Genomic DNA, 12,577 nt, shown 5'->3' with positions numbered 1-12,577 from the left:
GAACTTATGGACTAATCAACACAACCCTCAAAATGTGGGAAATGAATGCCAGCCAACATTCTCTCTTCTCACCCATTTATCTTCCACAAAACCACTTTTACTCTCCGCTATTCTGAGCGAATAATCTCTCATGTTGAGTCCTTTTTCATGTTTATCTTGATGTTTTTTACATATTGCACATGTTTATTTGCACTTTCCCCATGATCGGTTGCTCTACATAATATTTGTAATCTGGAATTCTGGTTGAAACTCGTACGATCTCGATGAACGTTCATGGCTCTATAATGATTTATCGTCCACGTATCTAAGAGCATCATTACTCACCATGAACTCAGCATTTAGCAAACTTTATGACTCTTAAAAAAGCAACATTGCCACTTGTAGTAAAATCAATCTTTTCCGGTTTCCCAGCTGTCCTGTTAGATGAAGGAAAACTAATAGCATTCTCCAAATGGTAAATCAAAATGTCGCCCTTATTCTCCGGAACGTCGGAATTTATGTAGTTCCCCTCAACACAGGTACATACAATCATTTATTACATCCACCTGCCAGTTCTTATTGATTAACACCAACCAACGCGAGAACTTAAAATTAAGATGAACGGCCCCGAATGTCGGTCGGTCGGAGCGGGGATGAAAGAAAATAGATGGTGAAAAAATTACAGTAAATAGGAGGAAATATTGGATTTCGCATGTCCTCATGTGGGATTCTATTAATTGACGTTTATTAATTAACAACGGCCAGTATAATAACATACATTATTATACTGTACAGGGTGTTATTGAAGAAGTGGCCGATATTTCACATGGTGATTTTTCAAAGTAATTTTAAGTTAGGAAGCTCTTATAATCATGTGTCCAGCTCTAGTGCTAAAAAAACCTACTAACTCACTTTTTATCCACAGAAGCAAGGAAAAAACACTTCAAAAATTTAACAGTATCCATTTTTAGTCGAAATAGTGTGAAATTTTTTGAAATGATAACATAATGATATATTTTTTTAGAATTTCACCGTATATGGCTCGATAAATAATAAAAATTGTTGTTGTAAATGGTTTCCTCCTTGCGCTATGCGTGCATTCAACCTCATTCTCATTGAATCGCGAACTCTCTGAAAAATTCTAGGAATTATTCGAATCGTTTGACATCATTGTATTATCCGATTTCTGAGATATGATTTGAATGGGTAATTGGCACATTAAAGTCTGTAAATGTCCCAGAAGAAAATCCAAACTGTTAAGATATGGTGATCTAAGCGGCCAAAAATTCTCGTGCTCGAACGATAAAATGTGCCGGTGCACCGTCATGTAAGAGCCACATTTCCCTTCTAAGCACAATCGGCACATCTTCAAGTAAAACCGAGAGATCTTCTTGTAGAAACCGAAAATCATTTTTACTATTGAGTCTTGCAGGAAGGAAGAATGGACCTAACAAACGTTCGTAGTCCCCAACGAGTCCAGCCCAGATGTTTGCAGATTGAACAGGCTCCAATTTGTTTAATCAAGAAACGAGATTTTAGTGCCAAATAAACGATTTTGAAGAAGTTTTTGACAAAACTACACACAAAAGTTAATACGAAACGGGAAGTCACGAGGGACAAGAGGTTGCCCTTTTTTGAATATGCTATCCAAATAGCATATTGTCAGTGAGAATTTCCCATACCAGAAAGTGGTAAATATGTATTCAGCATCGACGCTACTTTTCTGGTGCTTGTTTCCGGATGTTGCCCAACTTGATTGAAAACTGCTTTCTCAATCTCGAATGTTCGTACCGTTCGATACATTTTAGAAAGATAGTTGGATCTCTTAAAAGCTCTTGTTTTACTTAAACGAATGAGGATCATTCAAAGTATTTTTTAGGCGAGAATTGTTCGATTCGTATATCGTTCTTCATACAATCCGTTCCTCTCATACGCATGGCCATTAGCAAGCCCGAATGTAAAATGTATATCAGTTAATTCTAAATTAGCACAGTTTACTTTTTATTTGAAAGCAAATAATTACAATAATTGTCTTCAAAAACAGCGTCTTCGTCACAATTTAAGTTTAAAGTTGTAAAAAAAATAACAAACAATTTCAGTAATTTTCTTCAAACTCACAGGTTAAATTTATGAGGGTCAGTTTACTTAAACTTCTTTTTTTTTAAGCTTCCCTTTTTCATTTGTTTTCTTTCAAGAACATGTCGGACAAAAATTTAAAATGTCTTAATGGTCGCTTGTGGCTTCCTCTAGAAGACACAACTAAATCGTTAATAAATTTGACGATCTCATCCCGAAAAATCCCCGGATACTAAATTTCGTAAAATTAGCTGGAAAAGATCGAAGGAGATCAAAGAATATGTAATTTATTTTTTCAACTTTGATGCTCCATATCTTGAAAACCGAACGAGCTAGGACACATGTTTATAAAAACTTTCCATCTTAAAATAACATAATTTTTATTTTACTTTAAAAATATTATAAATAAGTGTATATTTGAAATAATTACTTGTGCAAACGCAATTCAGTCGTAGGCGGCGTCTTTATAGATGCCTTGATTCATCCCTCAGCCACATTTCTTGGTATAAGCTTTTATTGCTCTATCACATGGATACATTTGAAGAATGAATTGAAGCCTGGAGAACTTAAAACCAGAAGGACATTAATACCAATCAACCAAGAATATACAATATAGTTCACAGATATAATCCAGCAAAAGGTTTAACATCTCAAAGAGCACCAACTATGCGGGTAGGCTATCGGGTACTATGCCCGTCATTCTACTGAAACAGAATCAACTTCTATCATTAGTAACGGCGGAATTTTGGTAGAGCGAAATTGACATATTTTTGGTCATAATCGCCCGGTCTAATACTAGGTCTGCTTAATCAATTATAAACTTAACCCGGACTATTATAAAAGACACCGGATTGCTCTGTGGGTTCCACATCAGTCATAGTTAGGCCCGTCATAAATTTTACATTTGCGGTGCAATTTACTACCATCGGAAATATAATATAGGATTACTCTTTTTTGGTACATTTTTACAACATTTGGATCGTAATTGTTTTCCTATACTTTGTATTAATATACCAGTTTTTCCGTTTGAAAACCTAAGATGTATTACGCCATTAGAAAAATCCAACGAGAAATGTAAACAAGCATCTAGCCTCAGTTAAAGTACCATATTTTAGCAACAGCTAGATCCATCTGCAAGAATTTCTGGAACTTCGAAACATGTCAAAAAACTATCATTTGCACTTCCTGCATCATTAAATATATCAAATGATTGCAAGAATGTACCGGATGTTATTTTTTCTACGCTCATGCATCCTTTTACCTCATTTTTTTTCTTAAAAATGTGAATTCTGGTCGCCTTGGAACTTTTTGCACTTTTTACTTTTTTCTGGCCTCAGTAATTTCTAGTTATTTAAAAAAATATTTATATAACAATTCATACGGTTTTTCGATAAGAAATGCATGCGCTGTGACTACAAAATGCTTTCCTTAAAAGTGGAATGGTTTTTTAAATTCTTCTGCAAATAATTGAAAAATAATGACAGATACGGAAATAATATAGCAGAAAAAAAAAATTCTAAACTGAACAGGAAATTCGGCCATTCAGCAAGAAGCAACCAGCGACACGACACAAAAAGTTTGGAGGGTGAAATATGACATGATCTATAGAGGAAAAAACTCCCTGTAGATGTTCCCAATCAGTTTCTATACAAATATATTATTCATGATTCATAACTATGTAGATACTCAAAATTGAGCTATAATCCAAATTCGAAGTATGAATGCCTCGACTACCATGGGGCCCATAAAAAAAACTTTCACGCGTTGAAGCACTTTAAGAACGAGTTGTTTATGGCATGTTTATATGGGGGTGTCTTCTTTGTTCTGATCGTAGAATATGCTGTTAAACTTATGCAAATTAAATCTCGGGACAATCTGTACATATAGACTATGACAAAAAGCTTAAAATCCACAAAATACGATTTGCTAAATCATACAAAATATAATGTAATAATTGTCGTAAATTAATAACTTATGAGTTCTATTTTCTTTAACTATTTTAAAATAAGTTATTAAAGTTATTGTAATGTCGATATTTGAAAATTATCATCAACAACAATAATAAACATAATATTTAATAGAACCTGAAAGGTGACTCAAATATTATCTAAAAACATTATTTATCTTATCATATTTTTATAAAATAAAACTGTTAAACAACTATCAGTGCACAACAAACTGTGAGTTGCAAACGAAGTCCAGTCAAACGTGTTAGTAAATTAATGAAAAATGAATAACGAAAATGAAGTTCAGAACGAGGGCAGTAATACCAGGAAAGATGGACTAAACAAGTTACATAAGAGTTGCCTAGAAGGACGGCTTGATGACGTGATAAATTTACTAGCCCAAGGTATAGATATCAAAGTCGTAGATACCAAAAATGATTCAATTTATAGCGGGAAAACTTGTTTACATTTTGCGGCTGAAACAAATAAAACGGATATTATGAAAGTGCTTTTGGAACACGACATTACTATTATTGATATTCAAGACAATGGCGGTTTTACTGCTTTACATTGTGCTGCGTTTCATGGAAACGTTGAAGCCGCTAAGATTCTACTACATTATGGAGCTAATACCGAATTAGGAAATGAGAAAGAATGGAAACCTTTACATAGTGCAGCATCAGCAAGGGGTAAGGGCGGATCCGAATCAAAAGAGAACGATTTTCTCAAAATAGTCGAACTTTTACTACATTATGGAGCCAATCTGGAAAGTAAAAACCACTACGACGATACACCTCTGCATATCGCCTTCTACTTTAATAATATTTCAATAGCTGCATTCCTTTTTGGCATGGGTGCTGACCTAGAGGCAACAGATGTATATGGCAACACAGCAATTTCCAAACTAAATAAAGAGCTAGAAGACGCATTTAATAAGTTCATCGAAGATGGTAAACTATGTGAAATGCGAGAAAAACAAAGACCAATGGAATAGTCTCCATTATTAGGTACGTTGAAGATTTAGTAGTTCATAACTTTAGTTTTAAGTATTGGAGTTTTTAATAAGATGAAGACGGGCAACCTGACAGAGCCGGGTAGAGACGAAGCAATGTCGAACAAGGTTACTACTACCACTGCCACCGGATGGTCTATTGTTGGATATTCCTATTTTGGACTGTCATATCTCTCGGAATTTGAGAAAAAAAACTCACAGTAGAAAAAAAGTAAGTCAAGATATACATGGTAGCCCATTTAAAGCCATGTTGGACGATTAGTAAGAAACGATACGTTGTATGAAAAAAAATTTCAAATCAAAGTTATCCAGTAAAGAGGGGGACATGTCATGTAGAAAGTGACTTTTCGTCATTTCAAGGTCATTTCAAGGACAACTTCTTTTTCAAATGAAAACCCCGTACTTTTTTATAGACATTTATAGACCCTTAAAAAATGAATATTTTTCATTTAAACAATTTTTTTATTAGACGTTTTGCTGCAGAGTTATCCTTGACTTTTCTCCAATCCTTGAGGTAATCGAAATTATTGCATTTTCTTTTCTAAAAAAGTTTTACCACGCATATTCTGTTTAAAACTCATAACAATCCTTCTATCTAATCAAAAAAAGTATTTCTATGAAAAAAAATACTATTTTTTTAAATTTTCAAATTGGTTTAAAATCTTGTGTTGTCATTTGAATAAGAAGTTGTCCTTGAAGTAACCTTGAAGTGACGTTTTGGCTAAAAGTCACTATTTTCATGACATGTCCTCCTCTTTACCGGACAACCTTTATTTAAAACTTTCTTTGACTAATCTTCAATCACAGCTTTAAAAGGAACACCCTGTAAAAAAGCAGGGGTGCAGTAGTAGTAGTATAGTCGTTAGTTTGTCTTTCTTTATAAAGTTGCTTAATAGTGCGTCAAGATGCAATATATCACTAAATTTGCGTTTCAGAAGAAAATGTTTCTTATCAAAGTTTTTGGTCGTTAAGAGGTGCGTATTGTAAAATTATTTTCAAATTTACAGGGTCCGTCATAAAAGCGTGAGAGCACCAATTTAAGTTGTTTAATGGAACTCTTGAATGTTTTTGTCATTGTTAAGGACTCTAAGTTATTGGTTTTTTGTTTTCTATTTATTTTTTATTGTTGTTAATGTTAGGTTTATTGTATACTGTCATTTACTCCCTTAAGTTACGCCTATGTACTGCGATACTTATTCGGAGAATACCATCTGGGTGCCAGACCACATGGCCCATCAGGCCAAAGCTAAGGATACGCTTTGGTTGGGGAATGTGCTACTAGTCGAAGAAGCTTTCTCTATAGGGACTATTGCTTTGATGGTCAATTTGTTGGACCCGCAATATTCCCAGAAAAGCGATTAGTATAGATATTCCCCAGATGGCCACGAGTTATGGGATTCGTTGTAGCCATAGCTTATAATGGTTCTTGGTGGTGGTGCGCCCCTGGTTGGAATTCTTCGGGGTTAGTACTTAAGGGATAATCGGAGCAATTTTCGCTCTCTCTTTTTCTGCTCTTCCTGTGGTCTGGTCGGGTGAAAGCTACGTCGGTGACGGGATGTGATCCGCATCATATCGTGTACCCGCCCAATAAGCATTCTTCCTATTCTTCGTTACTTAGACCAAAATTCTTACATTCTTTTGAGATAAGTGCATAGTTAATACAGTCCATTTTTACATAAAACAAATTGTCTTTGTCGTGTTTCATTTATCGAAGGAACACCCTTAACAGTCATTTTCAGATTTATCTTCAAATTTTAAGTTCAGTATATGTAAAGGGCCTTATGTTAAAAATTTACCGTTTTCGAGCAATTCGGGAAAATTAGAAAATTTTGATAACTGCATAATCTTACGGAAATCAGTGCGGTGCCCTGAATGCCACGAGCTTCGGAATGGGTCTTATAGGGCTTTAAAAAGACCTAATAAGTTACTTTTGGACGTGTTTTAATTTTTAAAAAGTTTTTAATAATCACATGCTGGCGCAACTTCAATCCCCAATAATTTGATTATTTCAAATAGAATGTCCCAATTTCCTTAACGAGATCTTGTTCTGAATCTAAAAATGCACAAGACTCCGGGAAAATATTTTATTTTTATGCAAATGAGGTATTCACAACAAATTTTCAAATTGCCCTTCGTTTCGATCAAAACACCGTTGCAGTCTTGCTAGAAGAGACCTATTTACTTAATGATTAAAAATTAATTGATCAGACATATTAATTTAAAAAAAGATAATACTAACAAATGATATATTAAATTAACGTGCGAATTTGAAAACAAAATAATAATGCAGTCATCGATAGTCTTGTAGAAAGTGAAAATAACATTGGACGTCACTAGTGTGATTTTTTAAATATTTAGGAGCCAAAAGAGGCCATTTCCAAGAGCTTGGAAATGACTATATTTAGGACTAGACTAATATGAGCATAAATTATAGATTTTTGAATTCTAAACACGATGCCGTCGAGAAAATTTGGGCATTTCGTTTGAAATAAGCAAGTTATTCAGGCTTAAAGTCATGTTACTTCGAAGGCCTATTTCGAGAGTTGCGGAAAACGTTTTTAAAATTAGAACACGTCAAAACGTGGCCCCTCTCGGAGCCCCATAACACCAATTCCAAAACTCACATCGGTTACGGTACAGCATCTATTTCTTTGGGACCTTACATTTACCAAATTTTCGAATTTTCCCGACAATTCGGAAACGGTATATATAATTATGCAAATATATATAATTATGTATACAGGTTGTTTTTTTTGGGTGTGCCTAACTTGGGTTAAATTCGATTAAACTGGCTCCTTGTGGAGCTGATTAAGGAAATCGCTGTAACGTTGCCATATTTTCCGTGATTTCCTAGATATTTGGAAAAATAGAAAAAGGGCCCAAAACTTCAGTCCCTCGTATATAAGTCCAAAAATACTTCAGAAGGCTCGGCCGTGTTTCGACGCAAATTTGTTACATTGCCAGGAAGTTAACCGACGGCATTTTGAACAATCGATTTAGATATTTCTGCGCTTTCTGTCTCCCAGCAGTGTTCATGCAGAAATAAACCATTTACTCGTCAACGGTTGTTTCAAAGTAAGATATCTTGATATCACCATAAAGCCCTATAAAAAACTTTTAGTTTGATGTATCACTCAATCCCCCTTGTTATTTAAAATTTTGGTGGTGGTTCTTCCCCTATCTAGGGGGTGAAGAAAATCACCGTCAATTTCTAATAAACCAAACCTTCCGCCTTCTTATCAATGTTAACGTGTTCAAACATTTTTGCATAACTTTTATGTCAACCAACACAACAGTTCTGTTTCGGTTTTGTTAGCTTACTCCATAATAAAAAGTTCAAAAATTGATCAATAACTTAAAAGAATCGGATGAAGCTGGTTTTTACAGTGTTGACGCCCCTTTTTAAAAAATTGAATACTAACTCATGGCGACGAAATCAAAATCACGTCGCGGGGACACTAATAAATGGCCGCCTTCCGGTAAAAAATATAACGCCACTGTTTGGGACAAGTCCATCACAGATACATATACGTGTAGGACACTGATGGTTTCAGCTGTTACATTCCGCTACGTAGTATGGTAATCAAAAAAGGCATCGAACTTCTACTGGAATACACAAACACTTCAACAGCGTAGTCACTTGGGAACATTCACATTGCGTTTCATCAGAAGACATACCAGAATTATGCAATTATCGTTGAATTATAGAAGACACTGACAAATAAAGGAACACACCTAATCATCACGTGATAATCTTTGAAATATATCACATTGCTTGTTTTGTTTTTATCACTGAAAATACCAGTCTGTTTCATGCGGTTGTGGATTAAATGTGGAATGTGAATGTGCGAATTATGGAATGAGCGAGACAGACGAAGGAGATTGAAAATTAACTGTTTTTAACATAAAATTTAGTGTACATATATACAGTTTGTTTATTTAAAAACTTACCATCACAAATGTCCTAAAAACAAATATATACAGATTGGCCCATTTAAAACAGTCCACCTGAAATATCTTAAATGCAGTTTTTTTATCTGCACAACCTCAATTTTACTTTTAAGGGGGACATTTTTAAGAATTCGATGATAAACATAATATTTTTGTTGTATTGGTGAGTTTATTATTATTAAGAGTAAGTAATTTTTTTTAGATTTATTTCACCGTTGTTTTACAATATTTAAAGGCGGGGCAAAAAAAATTCAGCATATTTGTAAAAAGAATTGAAATATCTTTGATTTGATGTGCCACTTGACCCCTCTGTGTCATTAAAGATTCTTGAAGGGGGAGTCACTCCGTGTAGGAGGATGACCACACCAACGAATTTATGATCTAAAAATGTCCCCCTTAAAAGTAAAATTGACGTGTCTCGGGGTTGTCTGAAGAAAAAAATTGTATTCAAGATATTTCAGGTGGATTGTTTTAAATAGGTCATCCTGTATATGAAAGTACTGAGTAAGGTGGTCTTCCAGACTGCGAGGGGTACGACTTTTGATATTATTTATGTAAACCTATTTGTCACCTCTTGCCATGGCGCTACCTTCACTTGAAAAATTTTAAATGGTATCTCTCACAGAATTGCACCTGATTTTAAAAACAATTAAAAGTACCAAATACCGGTGTTTTAAGCAGCACAATTTCTCAAAGCGTTTTCGAAAAATTAATTAAAAAAATGCAATAAATTTCTGAACCTCTCAGATTTTTTTGGCCTCTCTTTCTGTTAACAAGCACATAAAGGAATGTTTTTGATCAAATGGGACACATTCCATTCATCGTTTTTCGATAGACACATTTTACAAAGATTTTGCCATTTGAGCTTTGTGAAAGCATGACAGCACTAATTACTAATATTGAAAATATCGGTTTTTTCCGACGAGTGCACATTATATTTAAATGGTTTTGTTAACAAGCAGAATTGTCGTTATTGGTGGGACGAAAATCCTCATGTTTTCGGGGACAGTTCGGTGGTCTCAAAAAGTGAATGTGTGGGTTAGAATATTGGGACATGCCGTAATTAGTATGTACCTTAATATGTTACAAGATCCAGTTGATCACTTTATAACAGAGGCCGTGACAATGCAAGTAGATCACAATTGCGATTGTCTATTAAACAATAATATTTTGCACTTTCAATAAGAGGAGACACCGCCACATTATGTCATACCTGTGCAACAATGGTTTGATAGCGGATTTCCAGGTAGATGGTTTGGGCAGAAAAGGGACAATGGAATTCCCTCCAAGGTCTCCTCATTTAATGCCTCTTGAGTTTTTCTGTTGGGGTCACGTTAAATTAATTATTTATAAATCAGTTCCTGAAGAGATTGATAAACTAAAAAGTTACATAACCGCAGAATGTTGGACCATTACTCGAAGCACTTTTCAAAGGATCCGACAGGAATTCGAAAGCAAATTGTATTTGTGTTTAGCCCCATTGATAAACAACATTAAATTACATTTTCTTTCGTTTTTCCTCGATTATTTGAAAATATTTTGAGAAATCAAGTTTCTTGATGCGCCGATATTTTGAATTTTTAATTACCTTTAATATGACGTGCAACTTTGGGGGGTGGCTATTTAAATTTTTCTAGTAGGGGGTAGTTGGGTGGCAAAGAGTGAAAATTAGGTTTACGCAGATAATGTCAACAGTACTCCCCCTTGCAACCCGGAAGACCACCTTACTCAGTACTTTCGTATGTGTTCCTGTTTCTACGATATATGGGAGAGTAAGTTTTTAAATGAACACACTGTATGAAGTGGTAAAAAAAGCTGTATGTGCATACTACCTTATCAATGTATCATTTTAATTGCATCCATTAATAGTCCATTTAAATAAAATCAACTCAGGAACAGTCTTGGTATCGGCACAGGGCAACGCAATATTAAAAATATTTGGAGCTTAAGGATTAAATAATTTATAGTAGAAATGGGGTTTTGAAAATATTATGGATCTTGATCCATAATTCAACCTGGGGGATTTAAAATAAATCGAACTCCATACTTCGATACGGATAACCGGGATTTGAAAATCCAGTTCAAACTGTTCGGAGTGCTGGAATTTTAATACAGAACTTCAAGTGCATGTTCTTGTTATACAGCTTCGTTCATTAGCGCACAGAAGAGTTTTGGTAAGCTCACTGAAACTTTAAAAACAGCTAGTATAATATAACACAGCTGGTTTAAAAATGAATTTTTCAATGCTAAACGTAAAACTAAAACCTCCTTTAATAATCCGACATTCTTTATCAAACGAGTTTCATTTCAGCAAAAACATCGCTTTGCATTCAGTATTTATTCCATACTTTTCAGTTTTCCCACTTTAGCGGGATAGAAAGGGCTTAACGCGAGGTGGGAAACAAAACTGCAACATGCATCCCTAAGGGCCGGATTCCGTGAATTTTTAACCGAAATGCATCCCGTTCGCGGTCTAAAATAAATTGAAACAAAACGGGACTTTTCCGCAATCCCGATGGAATTTATCGGGTCTCCGAGAAAAGCTGAAAAGTACGTCATGTAATTTGTTGTAACTCCATTTGAAAGACGCCCAATTAGTTTAGTTCTGGGTATGAAAGTTAGCTGGGTAAATCTCCTGAGAACTGGCGATTTTTTGCTTTTGCCTTCTTCGCTTTAAATCTTTGATGTGGCGTTAAGAACAAGGAAAACAAGAAGTCAATATTGAAGAAGTTTCTTTTCAGTCTTTACGAAGGTTATTCTACATCCAATATGAAACTATTGTGTGCTAAATGGATCCAAATTCGAGGCTTATTAGCGATGAAGGGATGATGGCAAAGTTGCATTCTATAAGTAAGTAAAAATATCCCTATAAATGATAACGTTTTTTTTTCAAGTCGGCAAATTTCTATCTCCATTGGTCATACTAAACCATTTCTTAGACTTTATTATGGGAAGTCACCGTGTATGGGAAAAATTAATGCAAACCAATAATTCTCTGTGTCTCTTCCATGCACACTCTCTCCTTCGTAAAGTTTTATTTGTTTAATTAATTTCAAGTTTCCGGACCAAAAAAAAAACAAAATTTGGGGTTTCAATTTGAGCCACAGAACATAAGAGTTCGCCAAATTCTAGATAAAACTACAAATTCTATGTTTTTATTTCATAAATTCAAAGGTCAGATATTTCCATTATCTGGGGTTGTTAATATATCAATTCAAACTGTCGAAAATTCATAAATTTGAGTCAGAATTTTAAATTTAGTGATTTCACTTTGTGATCAGGAAATCTAAAAATGTCAAAATTCTGTTTGAAAATAGTTATTCTCTTTGCGAGAGCGAAAAGTGACGCTTTCCCGGATGCGACTTCCGAGTTCAATGACGCGAAGCAGATTTCAACCAAGCAGTCAAGTCACAATTAAGAACTAATATATTATACAACGAACATCAAATACTACTTACTATGAATCTGACGTTTGCGCACGAGTCGCAAACGAGTGCGGTAAGTCAGCTGAGTACCAACTCGTAGGAAATGAGACGGTACGGAAATCGAATGTTTTGCCTCATCATTTGTGAACATATTGTGACTCGTGATTGTCTGTCTAATAAACAAATAT

General features: G+C 34.7%; 2 protein-coding genes across 3 annotated transcripts in view; one reads left to right on the top strand and one right to left on the bottom strand.

Moving 5' to 3' along the window:
- Positions 1-12,577, bottom strand: part of LOC136339798 (limbic system-associated membrane protein-like) — a 173,372-nt gene that overhangs the window by 147,518 nt on the left and 13,277 nt on the right. The gene's annotated exons all lie outside the window — the stretch shown is intronic.
- On the top strand, positions 4,228-7,753 carry LOC136339800 (ankyrin repeat domain-containing protein 7-like). 2 transcript variants are annotated; one of them, XM_066283299.1, is made up of 2 exons: positions 4,228-4,771; positions 4,835-7,753. In XM_066283299.1, exons 1-2 carry the CDS (start codon positions 4,285-4,287, stop codon positions 4,993-4,995), a joined length of 648 nt encoding a protein of 215 aa, XP_066139396.1. In that variant the 5' UTR covers positions 4,228-4,284; the 3' UTR covers positions 4,996-7,753. The 2 variants fall into 2 exon arrangements, with proteins under 2 accessions (XP_066139396.1, XP_066139394.1); XM_066283297.1 differs by having other exon boundaries at positions 4,228-5,008; positions 5,068-7,753.

This window comes from Euwallacea fornicatus, chromosome 6 (genome assembly GCF_040115645.1).
Source record: "Euwallacea fornicatus isolate EFF26 chromosome 6, ASM4011564v1, whole genome shotgun sequence".
In the NCBI taxonomy this organism is placed as follows: Eukaryota; Metazoa; Arthropoda; class Insecta; order Coleoptera; family Curculionidae; genus Euwallacea; species Euwallacea fornicatus.
Note: the sequence above shows the minus strand (reverse complement) of the source record. Positions and strands in the feature narration are given on the sequence as shown.